The sequence below is a fragment of the Catharus ustulatus genome, chromosome Z (genome assembly GCF_009819885.2).
Source record: "Catharus ustulatus isolate bCatUst1 chromosome Z, bCatUst1.pri.v2, whole genome shotgun sequence".
Classification (NCBI taxonomy): Eukaryota; Metazoa; Chordata; class Aves; order Passeriformes; family Turdidae; genus Catharus; species Catharus ustulatus.
This window is the reverse complement of record NC_046262.2, coordinates 26,844,558-26,863,960: the sequence shown is the minus strand read 5'-3', so window position 1 is coordinate 26,863,960 and position 19,403 is coordinate 26,844,558. Positions and strand designations below refer to the sequence as shown.

General features: G+C 42.6%; 1 protein-coding gene across 1 annotated transcript in view; it reads right to left on the bottom strand.

The window, feature by feature from the left end:
* The window catches only part of DMRT1 (doublesex and mab-3 related transcription factor 1), a 56,230-nt gene that overhangs the window by 15,432 nt on the left and 21,395 nt on the right, over nucleotides 1–19,403 (bottom strand). Inside the window, exons 3-4 of the mRNA XM_033085866.1 lie at nucleotides 18,994–19,277; nucleotides 9,382–9,544 (exon numbers count right to left, since the gene is read on the bottom strand). Coding sequence (XP_032941757.1) covers nucleotides 9,382–9,544; nucleotides 18,994–19,277 — 447 coding nt within the window. The remainder of the gene's footprint in view (nucleotides 1–9,381; nucleotides 9,545–18,993; nucleotides 19,278–19,403) is intronic.

Here is a 19,403-nt window from a genome sequence, read left to right as displayed (position 1 = left end):
TCCAGAATGCTTTCCACTTTATGCAGCTATTACTGCTTAACTCCAGAGGTGTTTCTCAGACCACCAGATGCCCAAGACAGCATATTTATCTCCAAGGACTCAGTCTCAACTTACTGATACAAAAAGTGTCTTGGTTGTATTTCGCACTGACTTCCCACTTATGTAATTAGACAAAGACACCTACTATTTTATCCTATTTTCAATGACCTGGTGTCCACACTGTAATTGAAAGGACTAACAGAAGCAGGGATAACGTGGCCAATCCCAGCACACGGCCAGATGTACAGTAACTTCTCTAGTCTTTGTATTTTAAAGCTTCTGCCTAAGTTTTCCCCAAATATTCTGCTCAAAGCTCCACCTTCCAAGCTCTAGGACACAGTCACAAATAAAAATCCCCACAAAAGCCAAATCTCTTCACCTCTGTTCAGCAGTTACCAGACAACTGCTTAACTTCTACTGTAGATAGAAAACTCTTTGAAAGAAAGAATTCTTGAAAATAAATGGCTACTTCACTGAAGAGGCAACACTAAAATGCAGCACTTCAACAAAATACTGAAATACTTACTAAGAAGCAGCATAAACGTAAGACAGGGTCCCATCAGAGAAATCTGTGAGTGTATGTAGTCTTTGTATACAGAATGTGCATGCAGAATGTGTGCATAGTGTATGTGTATCTATATATCCATATATATCGATATAGGCATCCACACACAAGTGCAGGTATGTGTACATTATATATATTATATATATAAAGCTAACTTTCAGTCCTCAGAAAACAAAAGCTATCCCCATATAACAGCCAAATTCCTACATAACTCAATTTGGACATCTCATCTGGTGTGAACTGCACTCATTCCTAGTGTAAACCCCAGCGCGCTCTGCAATGATATACTGTAATGTCACATCGCAATCTGGATTTACTATAAAGGGCTGCTGACGAGTTTCAGAGCAGTAAACATTGCTGCGAGGTGTATTTCACACTGAGCTGGTTTTTATGAAGAACACTTCACCGCCCAGCCACGGCACCCAGATGATGAATGGTGAAAGATGCATGACAAGCTTCATCATTGTTTGTAAATCTTAACTGTTCCTGCTCACTAACTCTGCAGGCAATTTTCAAAGACAGCGGCCGACAGAAGGACAGCACAGCTTTCCTGAAGGTTATTCAACTTGTACTTGGCCTGAGCTATGCCTGTGAGGAGCACTGGAAATAAACTCATCAGCTACACTGAACCACAGAATTAAAAACGTCTGATGGGCAGACACACTGATAGTTGCCAAATTAAGAAAGCCTGTCAAGTAGCCTTGGTATCTGTCCCCTACCCTGTCCCACAGGGTTACATACATCAACTGCAGGGAACATACATCACTATTATTTACACACGCAATATAAGTATGTATATTTATAAACAGGCAGAATTAATTATGGGGTGTTTGGTCCTGCTCCCACATGATGATTCCCTGTTATCCTGTGCAGTTACACACAGCTCTCCAACACCCTCCAGCAACTTTGCCCACTGCCTATAGGAAAGCTACTTCTCTTCTGTCAGAAGCTGGCTTTTGTGACAGGGGAAAGGAAAAGACAGAAAACTCCTAGCATGCAGGCATGGAAGTGGGAACAGATGCTACCCTTTGTTTCCCCTGAGATCATTCTGGGAGCAGCACCATAGATTGCAATAACCACTTGCAAAGAATCACAATTCAGCTTCCTGCAAGAGGCAAGGACAGCCTACTCAACAGAGACTTGGCAATTCTTTTTCTTTTCCCCTTTTCTTTAGAGGTCAATAACAAATGCTTCTTTTGCTAGAGTTTCTCACAATATACACAGGGTTACTTCACAAGCAGAAGAAGCTGCAGAAGAACTAGCTAAGATGTAGACCCACCTGACTGCAAAACTGGTACCAACTGCAAGGCAGTCTAGACAGGCTCTCACACACTGAAAAGATTATAGCTGAATATGGAGCTCTCTCTTCTCTTAACCAGACAAGTTACAAGGATGCAACTGCACATTAAAGCAAAGCAAAGAGGCCAGCAGCATCACTCTTGAAATTACAAATCATGCCAGGGTAACCACTACTGTCCTGACAAGATAGCTTCATTTGTTCTAGTACTTTATGGAAAAGTCTCATTTCTGTAGAATTTCTGTCACAGTGGGAAAAATTCTGTACCCAGGGGTAATATATTCAGAGCATCAATGCCATACCAGATGTACAAGAAAGTAGCTCAGCTGACAGTGCTGACTTTTTTCAGAGAAGGTCCCAACATCCTTTAAAGCATGAAAAAAAATCCCACACATTCTCATCAGCTATAGTAACCATCCACCATGACGTAAAGCTCCACCATGCTCATACATGCACAAAATTAAGTCCAGGGGTGCAGTGAGTGTAAGCCACTGGTCTCTCAACATATGGCTCTAAAGTCCTTGTAACTGCAGGAGACACTGAGAAATCTCCCTCTGCTAAGAGAATGTAAAGCAGAAGAGGGAAGGTGTCCAAGGAAAGCTAACAGAGCCATTATGTAATCCAGGATAGCACCCTGGCATGTGCACAAAGAGATGCTGATGCCAGGGTGGCACCACTCTCCCACTGCAGGTTCTCTGCTGCACCCTCAGCGAAGCTTTCCTGACTGGGATTGATGGGACACTGCAAACTTCTTCTAATGGAAGTAAACTGAAGCAGAGATTTCAGCAGTACACATAAATGTATTGCCTCGGATCTGGCACCTGCCTGGGCCAACTGTACCACTGATTTAAGTTTCCTCAGAATAGAAGGACTTTCCTCAAACCCTTGTTTTACCAACTCAAAGCCTGAAACTCACAACAAAATGCAGGCTTCAATTTCAAAAATGCTGCATCCTTTGATCCACACAAAATACTAAACAATGGACAAACACATCCCATGAAGAAAAACTCTTTTTCTAACAACTATGCATGTGCATGTGGTTTTGCAGGTGTGGGGGGAGATGGGGTGTCAGTGGCAACTGCTGAGGGTTCAGGCTGTCCCACTCTCTCTTGCTAGGATGATGAAAACTGAAGGCATTCCCACAGAGTTTCCATGAAAGCTTAAAATTCCTGCTAGGGGATGCTATAGCCTCAGTCACAAAATAATATATGTTTCTACAAAAACAGGTGGAAAGCCTTCAAAAACACAGTTTTTTCTACTACTCTTGAAGCAGGAGCAGTAGCTGCTCCCCAATCAAACAGCAGGGGTTTGTCAGGGTTTTGCCCTGACATGAATCAGCAAAACCTATGAATCAGAAGAAGTCATGAAACAAGCCTGTGTTGTGTTGTCATCCAATGCAAAGCTGCTCTGTGTGCTTCTGAGTGACCATAACATAAATGTTGCATTTAGGGAAAAAACTACTAAAATTAATCTTTTCATCAGGACTGAAGAATGAAAAAAAAAAAAAAAAAGAGCTCGTATTACTTTATTTCTAGGAATTCCCATCAGGTCAAATCTTCACTAATACAACCTCATCTAGAACACAGACCAGTAATTTATAAAAAGACTTTCACACTCAGAAAAATAAGCTTATCCTGCATATGCCTTACATTCTCAAATGTACTTTGACAGCTGTCATTACAATTATTGAAATTATCAAGTATTCTTAATACCGTCATGAATCAGGGTTAGTAACCCGATTAGCTTATAAGATAAAAAAAGGCCATGGTCAACAACTGTCTGTTCAGTTAGATACAAAATTCAAATTTTTAACAACAACACGCTAAAAAGTCATTTGCCTAAAGAGATCTATAAAACACTGCAATGTGCACGCAAGCGTAACTAAGGCATGCAGAAAGGGAATACAAAATCTGCGCACCGTCCTTGTAATCAGTGCCAAAGGGAAGCTGCCTGCAGCACAGCCACTGAGGACTGTAAGAAGCAGAAATGAGAATGCACAAAAAACCAAACAGCTGCCTCAAGTACAAGCGACCCACTCACACGAACTGTTGGAAGATCTACAGATTTAGATCCTTACCCCTTTCCTCTTTTTAGTGTTGTTTCAAAATCTATTGCTAAGAGTTTGATGTAAAATGATACTGGAAACTAGAGTCTTGAGTTTTCAGCAAACACTGCTTGCTCTTTCATCATTAAGGACACATACTCTTGAGTAGAGGTCACTTCTTAAGGAAAAGATGCACAGATAGACACACATACATAACACACAAGCTAAATACTAATGAACTTCTGGGTCCAAAATTTTATCCTCCCATACACTCTGCTGTTGAAACCCTTCCAAACTCATGATGAATTCTCCAAAGAGGCACACAGAAAAGGAGTAGAAGTATGTCTCACACCTGACAGCACCTGGACCACCTGTGACTGAAACAGCTACTCTTGAGCTTACACAGACTGGGGTTAGCTGGCTGACAGAACAGAATTTGGGCCATTTGCTACAATTGTTTCCCAATTCTAAAACTCTTCGTTAGTACAGCTTTGTCAGTGCATCTTCCCAGCTGGCTGCAAATTAAGAGCAGAGGCAAGGCTTTTTGCTGCTGTTTGGGGCAATTTCTTAGCCATATCAAACCAGCCTACTTTGTTTGCCGTGCCATCTTTGTAACCCTGATGCTTGCAGAAAGCAGTTCGGGTTCAAGAAAATGGTCACAGTAACCTTTTGCTTACCAGGACTTCTTGACTTCTCTCTGAACCTACAGCCAGGTGCCACCTGTGCTCTGAAGTCTTACTTGTCTGTTACAGCATTCACTTCTAGGACATACATTAATGCAAAATTATAATATATAGGAAGCTGCAAAAAAGGGGAATAACTTTGGTGCACAAAAACCCAGTTGAGAAGAAAACATCCAATCTTTCCAACTCTCAAGCATGTTTCTAGGGCACATAGCATTCCTTGCATTCCAGCAATGCTTTCGGCAAACTGAAACTTTTTATCTTAAGCAGGGAGACTGCTTCCAACATGCCCTTTCTTGTGGGAACTACTGGAAGAGGCTCTTTACAGAGGAGCTCCAGTTTGGCTAGGCTTCTCCCACGGCTCAGTACTGTTGTTGATACAGCATCCAAGCACAGAAGCAGGGGTGAGTCTCTAAACGCAGATTCTGGAAATGTCTGTGTCGCTTTCACTTCCACAGCTGTAGAACTGGGGTTGCCTGCTATTTGAATTCTAGAGAGGACTGTGAAAAAGTGTTTTAGTGCTGAAAGCTGTTATGCTGACACGTAAAACCTGTTACCAGAAATGTTCTTCTTGATAAAATGTTTGCTTATTTACACAAAACTGCAGAGTTTTCTGCATCAAAATACCATCTTTTCTTACATGTCTTTGGGGGAACTTTCAGAGTCCTGCTTAATGTCTAAGCTACAAACACAGCACTGCTCCAGTGCTTCATTCCTTGTATTTCCAATATTCATGACGCTTCGGACAGGAAAATATAAAATTCAAATCTGTTTAGCTGCTGGAACAAAATTTTAAATGCAAGACATCTTTTTCACCACAGCCAGACATATGGTGTAATTATCTCAGCATTTCACGCAACAAGTACATAGAGGAGGTTTTACTCCATGCCAACCTTAAGACCAGGTAACTACTCTAAAATCTGAAGTGTCTGCAGATACAGGGATGTTCATCTTTTGCATCTTTCCATTTGAATGTTCAATTTTTCTGCCACTTTCCCAAACCTGGAAAACACTTTCATACAAGTAAGCAAATGCTGAACTTTCATGTGTGGAAATAGGACCCAGAGTGAGGCACATGCCTTGCATGTGCTTTTTGTCTCTCAAACCAAGGTCTTGAGGAGGTTATTTCACAGATATAAACACTGGAGAGGCTGACTGAAAATCGGTGGAAGATGTTGGAATATTCTGGGTAGTGAGCCAAACCTAAGAAACTTCATTAAAAAAAAAAAAGGGGTGGGGGGAAAGAAAAAGCACGCAAAGTATTTGGCTTTTGGAGATGAAATACGTTGTTGTGTCTCACTCTCACTTCCCCGATTCTCAACTTGTCTTCCAGAACTATACTTGTGCATGCATATACACAAGATTTGACAACATTCTAATATGTATTTTCCTCCCATTGCTTTTGCAGAAAAAAGGAGGAGGAAATATTTTGCAGTACAGAGTATAAAATTCCCCTCCTACCTAGAAATTATTGCCTGAAACTTAAAATTTGGTGACCTAAGGAAGCCCTCTACAAACATCCTTTTGCTGTTTGTCACTGGTTTATTAACTTTTTCTCCCCTTTTTTCCCAGTTTTTGCTGAAAGGGCACCAGCTGTGCTTAGCTGGAAGCAAAATATTTTACTTGGAAACACTTCAGACTGCAAAGGGATTGACTGATGGTACTTTGCCACTCAGAAAACATCAGCGCATTACTATATGCAAGACACTGTAAGACATCATGATGGTCCTGTACAAGTGCTACAAGCTTCCAGAGACCTTCAAATCACTGAAAGAAAGGAAGTATAGATCTACTACTTCATCTTTCATCTCTTTTCCCTGGTCTAAGCAGGCAGTTAACTTACCAGAACAAAATTATTTAAATGGTCTCACTCAAATACCATGACAACACATGAACTGGCAAAGCCTCTGTAATGCTGAAGCTGCAGCTGAAGTGAGGGTAATAGACTGTATGTGTGTGCTGTAAGACCACCGCAGATTCATGTCTGGGAAATTAATAGCCATTTTTGCTACAGATGCACATTTCAGATGTTCTGAAAATGTGGCTAAAAAAATCAGTTTTATTTTGACCTGCAGCCCTTCTAAGCACACTGTTACTCTCCTGCAAAATTGCTGGGTTAGCAGTACCTAAGTACGGAAGATCACAGGGATCTTAAAAATACAGTCACAGGTTTGCTGCAGGAGTTTACAGTCTACATGATACAGCAAATTAGACTAGATGATCCTAATGTTCCCTATTGTATCTAAAATCCATCAGTACGTATTTTTAAAAAGAAAGGAAGCCTCTGAGCATAATCACCACTTCAAATACATGAAAGAAATGAATAAAGTACTATTTGCTTCTTTAAAACATGAGCTGTCTTCAGCAACAAGTAGCAACCACTAACCCTGCAGAAACACGTCACTTAGGCTTCATAACGAAGGAGTCAGGCACTGGACAGAAAGCTCAGCTCAACAATCAACAGATGAATACTTAAGAAAGTGTCTTTTGTAGGAGACATCAACTGCAACACATGCAGTCAATACTTCAGGGAAATGACCCATGCTCTTTAATATATGGGATCCACCCAGAATTCACAAGGTGACAACAGAGGCAAGAAACCTCTAGTCCTCTAAGGTCTGTGAAAAGCACCAGAAGAAAATGTCATGGAAGAGTAAGTAATATATTTCCTGAGGATATTATTTTATCTGTAGACAGAAAAAGTAGAAACATCTTCTCCAAGAACATGCCTAAGAAAAAAGAAGATATTTCTAAGAAGCCTGTTGGCTATGATCCTGCTCACGGCTTCAAATTTCTTCCAAAAACATTGGTGCCTCTTTCACCCACTAGCTCCCTGCTATGGAAAAACACTTCTTCAGAGTCTGGAAAATGCTGTTTGATCTCAGTAAATTACATCTCACTGCTTGTCGGTTTCTGATTGATGGTGTAACTTAGGGAACAATATCTGTGTGTGGAATAGTGTCTGGAGAAGCAGTCAGGGATTATTGAAAATACAGTATTTATGCAGTCTAAAAATCAGTGGAACATTACGTATAATTTTTTTCTAGAGTGATGAAAAATTACTGAAGTGCATTTGGGAACAAAGGGTATGAGGTCTTTTGTCTATTTTTAAAAACATCTGGCTGTAAGACTTCTTAGTGAGTTAGTAGTGATGGATGCAAGAAAAAGTGTCAACTGCAGTTGAGCATAAAACCAACTGCTTCTCCAACCAATGGGCAGAAAGGAAGACGTCACTGTTCAGTGGTGGTTAGAAAAGAGGGAATAAAATAAAGCTGAATAAAAGAGAAGGAAAATGAAGCAAGGATCACTGATTTCTCTAAGCCATTTAGAACTACTGGAGAAGGAGGAAAAGTCTAAGGTTTCATCACACTATGTGTTGTTTCTTCATCTATCTAAATGTCACAGGTAGTTGGAAGACTTTCAGAAACAGCCACTATGGAAGAACAGCCACCTCCCCAAAAGAAATGATTCTGGAGTTAGTGAATACAAGGGCTCCGTGCTGACTTACACAAGCAACAGACACGACTCTATACACAATTCACCTTCCAAAACATCATTTGAATCCTTAAAGTCCTGCCATGACACAACCACATGACATGACCGAAACAGACACCAGTACTTCAGCCACAGAAAGACCGTGACTGAGAACAATTAAGGAACCTACACAAAATACAACCTCCCACTAGACAGAAGGAGGAGAACACTAATTTCAATGTAGAAGGAAAGAGAGGCAAATGAGGATGGATGCTGTTATCAGTGCTGTGAAATAAAAAAACTAAACAAAAACAACCCTCTAAAACTCGGCAGGTGTAAAGTGAGTAAAAAAAAAAAAAATACTTCCCACAGACCACACAAAATTAAACTGCCAAGTTCACTGACTGGTACAGAGAAACAAAACGCGTGAAAAGTTTCTGTCCTGGCTGAGAATACCTTTGAATGCCAGAGAGTGTGAAGATTTTGTTCTCTGTTTCTCTTACTTCTCCAGCATCAGTTACTGACCTGATTCAGTGATGGAGAGACAACTCAGTGGAGTTGGATTACTGCAGCAGGGCTGTGTTAACACCCGTGTTACCACTGTCTGCTAGGGTTGGGAGTGCTGGGAGTTAAGGGAACAAGGAAGCTCAAGAAACACTGCCAAAACCACAGGGTAAATTCACCAGCAATGCAAATTACTGCAGGTTACAGTAACCCTTACGAGAGCCTGAAACACATATTTATCTGCAGTAGTTTTAAATTAAATAACATGGTATGACGAGTTTTCAAAAAAAACTGAAAACGGAAGCAAGTCTGCAAAGGGCTTCATTATATGGTTGGGATGCAGGAGTAGCTCCCACATGTGGTTCAGAAAGGATGGCAAAGGCTCAGTGGGAAGCCTGTGGAAAAAATGACAGCATTTCTGAGAAGAAAGGTAATTCTGAGGTTGAAGCAATGATTGCTATTTACTCCCATGAGTGAGCCAGGTGGTAAGCACCAAAGACAGCATCTCAAGTGCTGCACAACTTAAGAGACATATGTAAGTGCAGAAGGTACAGCTGACTGGATTCCTGAACCATGAGGCTTCTAAAGTGCAACACTGCATGACTGTACACCATCGGCCTTACTATGCCACCACACTACATGCCTTCCAGAAATCAGGCACTATCTTTAAAACACCTATTTTATGATGCTTTGCTTCCTTCCCAGGAGCAACCCGCAGCTCCTGGATGCAGGTCCAAGGCAAGGTGGTGCCACATACACCAGTGGGTGCACTTACCTCTTGCTTTGGACTCCGAGGAGGAGGGGATGTCCTCAGAGGCCAGGATCTGGGGGAGGCACATGGGAGCACCAACCCCCTGTCCCAGGTAGGAAGCAGGTGGGTAGTAGGAGCACATACGGTACTGGGAGCTGACAGCATGGTGTCTCTCCATGCCCTTCACCTGCCAGGAGAGAGAAATGCAACAGCAGCCTGTGAAAATCAAGCCCTAGTGCCATGGAGGCACCCCGTTATCCCTCCCCACCACTCCTACATGGCTTTGAGGAGGTCACAGTGGGTGCATGGGAAGTAGAATTCTGACATTCTGGCGCTGGGTTTTTGATTTGGTGACTTCACAGTCTGTCCACACTGACCAGCTATGGGTGGTGTGGTATGAGATGTGATCCAGCACCAGCAGCAGACCCAGTTAAGGCTGCTTTATCTTATTGCAGATGGAGATGCATCTGGCACACAAGCAAGTACTCTTCACTGCAAGCAGCTTTGTGCCAAGTCCCCAGCTTATGGCACAGACAAGCGTATGCACCTGGCCAGTGTCAGAGGTGAAGTATCCATCCAGCTCCTACACCTCCCAAAAACCAAACCCATCTCAGACTGCTGGTTACTGCTCTTCCAGGGACCTGCTGAGCGGCTGAGGAGGACAGTCCTATCAACCAACCCTCATAGGATATGCTCCATGGAGTTGAGCAGTGACACACACAAAAACAAGCATACTGTTTTTTTCACAACACCACAAAGATGGAAAAAATATTTTCCTGAGTTACTGAAAAAAACCACGTGTTTACAGACTACACAGGAAGCCGGCTGTGAAGCCACAACTGGACACCAGTCAGCAGCTGTGCCATGTCAGCATAGCATCCACCAGATATCCCTTTTCCCTTCCACAGACTGAAGCAAAGTGGAAATACTCAGACATCAAAGTTTATCCTACTCCAGTGCCCCAATATCATCCAAACTAATCTCCTCAGAGTAGTGGTATGTTAAAATTTGTGTTTCAAGAAAGAACTACCAACTTAATACTATTAGCTATGAAGTCCTACAATGCAATGTGGCCTCAAGTGCTCCAAAAATGCAGTCAGAACAAGATGAACACTTTCAATTGGAAAGGTAAGACTAGCTGTTTTCCCCTAAGTATGCTGGGAAGTGAACGACTGAAAGATGGAGAGCTTCTGGGCAGAGACAAAATGTCGAAAGACTTTGGTACCAATTATGATAGCAGCAGTGCTAATAATAATGCACATCCAGCTAAGCCATTACACAGTGTCTATAAGCAGTCATGCTTGACAGCCTTTTCAGCCACATCCCATCTCAGGTCTGCCTGCTTCATTGTGGATTCCTTGGGTCCCAGCCAGCTGCGCCTGGAGGCCCACCCCTCAGCCCTTCTCAGGCTGCAGAGTTCAGAGTCAGGGAGCAGAGGAGGCTGGAACCTGCAGTCCCAGATGGCTGTCCCATGCCAGCAGACCTACAGAGTCTGGTCCTGGCAGTAGGAGCCACTGGCACCTCCTAGAAACACCCCAGAATGCAGTCACTCCCTTGCTTTGCAAGAGTCCCTGTGAGAATTCCATACTTATTTCCATATGCCTCAGTGCAAATAATGTGGCCCTGTTGGTGCTCTCTGAAGCAAGTCTGCAATGAGATTAAGTGCAGAGAGAGAGAATGGTGGCTGTTCACAGGAAGCAAAGTGCACTGATTTCTGACAGCAGCATAGCTGCAATACTTACTTGCACATGTACTGAAGGACTTGCTTCTAGCCAGTGAAAGTTAAGAGGTTCCTAAACAGTAAATTGCTCTTCAAAAATTCAATGAATCGTCCTAAAGAAGCCTGAACTCTAAAGAACCACTGACATTGCTTCTCTTCTTCTGCTAAAGGGCACTCTCCTTTTTGGAAACAAGACTCTCTCAACAAAACCTTGCCTCTGTGCAATATGAAGTGCCCAAAAGCACAGAGCATTTTGAATCTGCACATCTACAAAGCTCAACAGCTCTGGAAATACTGGGAAAAAAAGTTAGCAAACTCCTCTCTGCCGTATTGCACATAGTCTGCCTTCCCTCAGTGGGGCAGCATCCACAGACCTCACATCTCCACTTCTCCCTTGTGCAAGGTCATGCATGCACACGAAACTGAGAAAAGATTGCCTGCATGAGAGATTATTTTAGCTGTAACAAAATGGAGGGATCACTACCTGGCACTGACTCGATCATGCGCACATCTCCCTTCCCTGTAGAGTGGATGCAGTGATCAGTCTCCTTCAACGCCTTTTTAGGGGTTTTCTCCATTTCTTAAAAAAAACAACTCACCTAAAATCCCTAGATGCAATGAATTATTACTACTATTATTATTAGTGTGTGGTAGCTGGCTAGCAAGAGACATGTTTTATAATCTTATTACCCACACCAAGTCTATGAACCACAGTTCGACCGACAGCCAGAGGCTTGGATCTGCAAAGAATATGCTGTGTATTAACCACTGAAGAAAATCTAGAAGCTTTTGGTTTTTGTTTTATTAAACTGTTTAGAACCCACACCACAGTAAATCTGAACCGTAAGGTTTCCTTTTTATAGTGCTTAGCAATCTTATTTTACAGTAACAATAAAAAAACCACCAGTTGTAAAAATTCTTGACCTCAGCGCTGCATTAAAAAGGAGGCTTAGGAGACCACTACCTCACGAGAAGGGACATTTGGTCTGTATTAATTCCTGCTGCTCTGTGGAATCCTTGCAAGGTTTTGTATGCCAGAAACAGAGATCAAGACAGTCTTGGAGAGACCCTGGAATATTCAGATTATTTTCAATCTGGGGCAGTCCAGCTTCCCAAATGCTACAGTCAGGTACCAGGTTTAGGATCTTGTCCTAGGTCCTGTTCAGGGGGAATGCCGGGGTCATGCACAGATCACAGAAGGATGTCTGGCCTTTTGGTGTCTCCTGCCTCCCTTGCCCCTTCCACCCCTACAAAAAAGCTGAGATACGCATGAGCTGGGACAGTCTCACAAAGCACTCTGGTTTGTATCACTACAGGCTACATGCCAAAAGAACAGGGCATGTTTTAGGTGAGCAAGAGCTGCAGAAGGGAAAGGCATACATTAGTCTTTGCAGAGGGCAATCCGAGCTCCCTTCCACCCAATGCTTGTGCCCTGCTCCAGCTGCAGGATTCACCAAGCTCTTCACAGACTTCAGTGGGAGACATGCATCATGGGAGCAGCCGTTGGCCTATACAACATTTACAGGTTCCCCTAAATTGTACAACACAGCACACATTCAGCTTTAAAAGATGTACTGCAAGCAATGGTGAGATGCTTACAATTCATGTACAAATAAACATGGCCTGACTGGAAGGCTATGAGTACACTGGAAATTCTTTCCCTGCATCTGTGAGGAACTGAGAGGCAGCTACAGTTTGCCCTTGCACAGATAAGCTGGAAAGAGGACTTGTTCATCACTGAGCAATGGTCAGTGATGCCCTCCAGCTGTGTCCAACAGTGACAGCATATGCAGCAAAATCCAGGGAACACATGAGTAAAAAGCTCTTGCATCAGACCATTCCTGTAAAAAACCTTTCTCAATAGCTGGTAGAAGGGCACATTCCTAGTTCCTCTTCCCAAGCTTCTGGCAACATCTGTATAACCTCTACATTTCTCCTCCATAGAGAAAGAGCTGAGAAGGTGGCCAAACCAAAACCAGGAAGGTGTCACCAAGTGGTGGCTCACCTCTCTAGCCTTAGAAAATGGTCCTGTCCTTCCTAGATATTTATTTAGGCAAAACATCACCTGTGTAATTCTTTTATTTGCAGAAGCTGCCACACACAATCTCTTTGTGAGCACACCGTTATTCTACCAGTTATCCTCACACTTTGCAGCTGATCCTGACTATGGGGCTTGTTTCCAAGAAAAACAGGCAGAGGTCATAGATGTTACTCCTGGGTGATGAGGGCAGCAAAAACTTCAAAGCAACACAGGAGATCAAAGTGCAATCCTTCAGCTCTGCCACTGGTGTGCCACACGATCTTGGCCAAATCACCCAGAATTTCCATCCTTTTCTTTCACCCATGACTCAGCAACAAACTTACCAAACTCAGTAATTACTGAAACACCAGAGAAACTTAGAAATTTAACATAGCCTCCTCCTTCTGTCTTCATCTTAAATTCAATCTTTGTGGGCATAAAATTGTGTTTCTGCTATTGCTTGCAAACAACAGAATTCACAGGCTGGTTTTTGGCATGAGCAAGAAGGTAGCCACTGGGCAATGAAATGGAAATTCAGACAGCAGTAATCTCCTGTCTGTCACCTGTGATCTGTGTGACTGTGGCAAGTTATTTAACACTTCCCTGTCTCAGTTTCTGCAGTTATAAACCAGGCTTGCTGCTACTGTCCCACCTTGCAATGTTATTCCTCATGTGCTGACCCTTCACAACTGCTGTTGCACTCATAGTGCCCAAGGTGTTTCATTCCTAAAACCAGATAAGCATGTTTTTCAGCATAAGGAAAAAATGAGTCTATGATACCCTGCCTTGACTTACTTTGATTCTAGCACAGAAAATACAAGACACATCTATATCTGTCCCTCCTTGATAGACAAACTTAATTAACCTTTGCTATTCTGTTCCAACCTATTCTTTTAGACAAAGGTAGTGACCCATAAACAATATGTTACCATCAGAATCTCAACTGCAGTGACACCTAGAGATATAGCCCTATCAGCAGTATTGGAAAATAAACCACTTAGATTAGCTCCTCCAAGAAATATGGATTGCATTCATGTCACACATGAGCTGTCAGAAACATTAGGATACTTTTAGCATAAATCTGTAGTGTGAAGGGTATGTTATGAATACAGTATATAATTCACTGCTTACACATAAAATTGGGACTGTCTTGGATGACTTGCACGATGTGTATATATTTACACACACATGTACACATTTTACACTGACTTTTGGAGAGCAAGACTGCAATTTCTAAAAGAGAGATAGGCTTTTTGGAGGAAAAACTGGGCCAGAAAGCAGAAGCAGGTGGCAGAAGTGAAAAAGAGACATCTTTTTTTACTAGCAAGTGGCTATTCTTCAAACTCCTGGCTGTCCTATCATGGCCACATTCTTCTGGATTTAGTAAAAGAGAATTTTTCCAAGTTTGGTACTTCTAAGAAATCCTTAAAAACCAGTTTCCTGCTTCAGCAGTACTACATATTCCATTTCCATGTAGTAAATGTAGATCCCACATTAGAAAATAAGTTAAAATTTCCCAGTTTCTCACAAGTATTTTTGCTCTAAATTTGTGTAAGGAAAGATCAAAGAAGCTGAGGTTCTCAAAGTGAGACTATGGGAAGGGAAGTTCCGGGAAGTTCTGGGAAGGGAAGGGAAGGGAAGGGAAGGGAAGGGAAGGGAAGGGAAGGGAAGGGAAGGGAAGGGAAGGGAAGGGAAGGGAAGGGAAGGGAAGGGAAGGGGAGGGAAGTTCTGGGAAGGGAAGTTCTGGGAAGTTCTGGGAAGGGAAGTTCTGGGAAGTTCTGGGAAGTTCTGGGAAGTTCTGGGAAGTTCTGGGAAGGGAAGTTCCGGGAAGGGAAGTTCCGGGAAGGGAAGTTCCGGGAAGGGAAGTTCCGGGAAGGGAAGGGAAGGGAAGGGAAGGGAAGGGAAGGGAAGGGAAGGGAAGGGAAGGGAATTCTGAAATGTGTCCGAAACTTCCACACCACCCTTAACCTTTTCCAGGAGTAGGATCCCTGGGATTACCAGAATAACAAAGAAAAAGCAGCCACTCGTCCCCAGCTCTGTGAGGACCAGTGTGTATCACTGATTTTTAATGCTTTAGCTGTATGGACCAGAAGTTCTAACATCTTTTTGGGGATGATGTTGACTCACAATGAGTCCAAATTAGACTTGTGTTGTGGATCACATGCCAGTAGTTTGTGAGCTTAGAAAATCAAGTCTGATTAAATCCTGACGTGTCCATCAAAGTTTTACTTTTGCTGTGATAGGAAAGGCTGCAATCACCCCATATTCTCCTATTGCGAAGTGAGACCAGTTTCAGAAGCACCAACTTTTAATTACACCAACCCACTCTGACTTGCAGAACTTATGTTGGCAAACTGATTTTACTGTTAATTGGATGGAATACATACAAATTCCCATTGTAACGTGCAATTGCAAGAGCTTCAGGGGAGACTCCAGATCTCCACACAGGACTGGAGTGAAAGAAGAGGAACAGTAACCACCAAATCCGCTACATTTCCTACCAACCTAGGTTTGTCTCTTCCTCAGGTGCAACAACAGCCATATCTGATCTGCCTTAGAGCTGGAAAGAGCAGCAGAATACAAATGACCAAAGGAGTCTCAACCAAAACAATAATCTTCATTATGCTTATCAAATCACAATGGATACAGCTTCTGTTGTGACTGTATATAGATGAGGAAAACCTACAGAGAAATACATAAAATATTTGCACCTTTATGAATCCATTCAAGCATGCTAGCCTCTGCAAAGAACAAAGACTAATGAAATCTGACATTAATCTACATTAAAGATTCAGTGATTCAGTTTATTTGCCAATGCTCAATGATGCATTAATCCTCAATCTCATCCCACACATACTCACATGTTTCCTCCCTGGCTATTCTCTCTTGCTCCCTAAATTCTGAAACAGCAGACAGCTGGGCTGTTCAAGGCCTTGTCTGTGTCCAGAAGTTAAATATGCAATTCTCCCTGTGTGGTTGAAGTTAATCTAGGATCTGTGAGTCTTCACCAAGTGAGCCTGGAAAAATCAGGTATCTTGTCTACCCAGCTTAAACCAGAATACTTTCCAATCAGCACACTGGTGACTTCTACTATCAAAGAAACCCTCCTGTGAGCTCACACCTTAGCAAGGTGTCCTAATTTGGTTACAGAAGGCACTGCCCAGCTATGATTCTGGCAAAGAAACAAAGATCAAAAACTTTGATCAAAACCAATACAGCAATACAAATCAGATAAGAAGATGCATTCCTACTAGATTCTGGTTTAAGAAAGCCTATACATGTAAAAATAAATTCATTCAGCACAAGCAGCCCAGCAGAAGTCCTTGTGTAGGTAAGAACTATGTGCTTCCTCTGAGGAGGATAAGCATGCACAGGTTTGCCAGCAAAACCTCCTGAAGGTGTAAGTAAAGTCTGATTCCCCTTTTCGGACCATGCTTTGAAAGAAACTCTCCTTTAATTCCTTACTGCACTTGACATAAAAGCTCATTATTTATTCGTCCTCCATTTATCACTATTTCTGTGCTCTTCCCTTGCTGGTAACCTGCAGGTACAGAATTGAGGTACAACCACGTGCAGCACCTGAGACCCCTTACAACAAGCCATCTTCAGTGCCAGGGTTTTACAACCTCAGCATCACTGCACCCACTGCTTTCAAACGTTTTCTAGCATTTAACTAAAACTTTTTATGATTATTTGTGCAATGTTATGCTGTTGTAAGAGTATGCAAACCCTGTGACTCAGAACTCTCCCAGCAATAACAATCCTACTTGCAGATCAGTCTGAGAAACAGCTAACAGCTTGTAAGTTACATAACACCGACCTTGAACTACACCCTGCCCTACTGCAGAGGAGAAATGGATATTCAGAAGCTGGAAAGACAATTCTGTAGGCAAAAAGCATCACCTTTACTCTCTCTGCTTGGACATCTAACCAAAACAGCACTGAGGGATCCCAAAAGGTCTGCTTTGCACAAATTAAAATCTTTTATGTGGTAGATAATTAAATTCACATAAAGGTGAATGGAATCATGTGATATATCCTACAAGAGACACCCACAGCTTTGAGCCTGCTGGTGGGAAGGAAAACTGTCCTTTTTGACAACAACCATGTCATTTCTTCCTTACTTGCCTCTTCAAGATCTCATTAATTTGAATGGTGCTTTAGCAGAAGTTAGCTTCTGCAGGGCCAGAAGAGAAGAATTATGGAAACCACGCAGGTTTTTTTTTTATTTCTTTAAGGGGTGGCAAAGGTTCCACAAGCAACAGGTGATCTCACAAGTGTGACAGAGACTCTATAAGCCAAGACTTTTTATATAAATTACAGTACATGACAACAGAATCTTGAGGACACCACATCTTCATTCCAAGGTTTAACATGTTGTAACATATGTAGCTCTTCCTCAAATAGTCTGTGCCAGGTGAAGCGTACGACTAGCAGCCTGAAAGAACATTATTTTCACAAAGGCAAACCACCCTTCACCTGTCTTGTGATGGTGTCTCCATGCATCAGCAAGCTAAGTGCTGCAGATGCTTGAGAAGTAACCTATTTGAAAGACTCTTCTATACCAGGCTAACCAAATCAACCAAAATGAAAGAGCTGAAAAAGTACTTAGCACCTCACCCCATTACCATGCACAGAATCTTGTAACTTGCCTTGACTAATTTTCCCCTTGGCCTGATTTAATTAATCAGCTGGCAAGGATGCCATCAGCTGGAAAGGTGTACCTTCATGTACCAACACACTGAGAGAAGAAAGCTCTCATAGCATGGGCTTGCACCACAGAACGAAGAGAGAGAGCTCTTTATCATACAGCTGCACTCGCAGCCGAAAAAGGGACAGGGAATAATAATTAACTGTAATTGCAGTAATGGGAATCACCCTGGCTTTAGTTTCAGCTCCTCGGTATCAAAAATTAAAATGCCCTTTTGGAGCTGGACCCTGTGCCAGAGAGACCCAGCTAGAGAAACTCTCTGTCAGCAAACAGGATGACCTGTTCACTTACACAAGGAGGTTTTGGGGGACATTTCATTGTTGAGTGGTTTCACAACACAGCCTTTGCAGAAGCAGCCTGCCCTGCCTTGATGCTCTACAGAAGAGGTCTGCCCTCTCCTGTCCTTACATAAGGGACACAGGCATACACAGACTCAGAGGGTACAGCCTTATCAGTTCAGTCTCAGACAGAAAATGTATCTCTGCAGTCCAAAACCAAACAGTCCCAGAGTCATTGAAACGTTTCCACTTTGCCAAGAATCCACCACATTGGCAGATTTTCCCTTTTTCCAGTTTCTGACTGGTACTGAGTTGAAGGCTAGGATTATCAAGTCCTAGAGTGAGAGGGCTTGATTTGCTTTATATCCTAACGAAGTAGACAGAGCTCTGGTTTGAACCTCCCAGGTACTGCCTGTAACCTGAACCACACAAGTCAAAATCACAGGCTCTGGAGCTGCCACTGCCAGAACACACAACTAGCAATATGCCACACCACATTAAAATGACTGCACCTAAACCACTGCACAACAGCATGGTCTCCTGGGTCATCTCAGTGCCTCAGATGGAATATGTGAAATATGGAAAAAACCCACGTTTCTCAAGAGCAAAGCCACCCAGAAATTACTCCTGAGACTCTCAGGATGTTATGTTGAGCAATTGAGTTGGACTCTTTTTTCTGGAAAACAATTCATAATGCTCTGTCACATAATACAGAAGATAAAATCAAGTTAATGCCCTTTGCGCTTGTGGCAATTTATCCATACCATTATCCCCGTCCAACTATGTAATTGATTTTGTTATGCTGCATTGCAATCACCCATTTTGTCTAACTTTCTTAAAATGCGCCTTAATGCCACCCTGGAATATTATTCTGGCTTTGCAGAAACCAGCAAAGAGGAGATCATACCTGCCACTGTTTTCCTGACTGGCTCGGCATGTATGTTGTTGGGAGACTTCGAAGGCTGTTCTTCATGGCCGACCCTACAATTGTACCCCCTGTCTCACTTGAGGAAGGCTCACTGGCCACTGCCATCTGGTACTGGGAGTAGTTGTACAGGTTGTTATAACAAGGATACAGGGACGGCTGGTAAAAACTGCTGTAGTAGGTGGAGTCCACAACCAACTCAGACGTGCTCTCCAAGTGCCCTCTGCTGGGGATGGAAGGGATGTCCTGAATGAGCATCCGTCCCTCTGGAAAAGAAAAAAATACCATTATCTTTCACCTTCTAATGAACCACTATTCCTCCCAAAGGCTGGACGAAGAGTGGTAAATAAGAAGAGGTAGAAGATGAAAGCTAAACACGGCTAAGTGTTTGG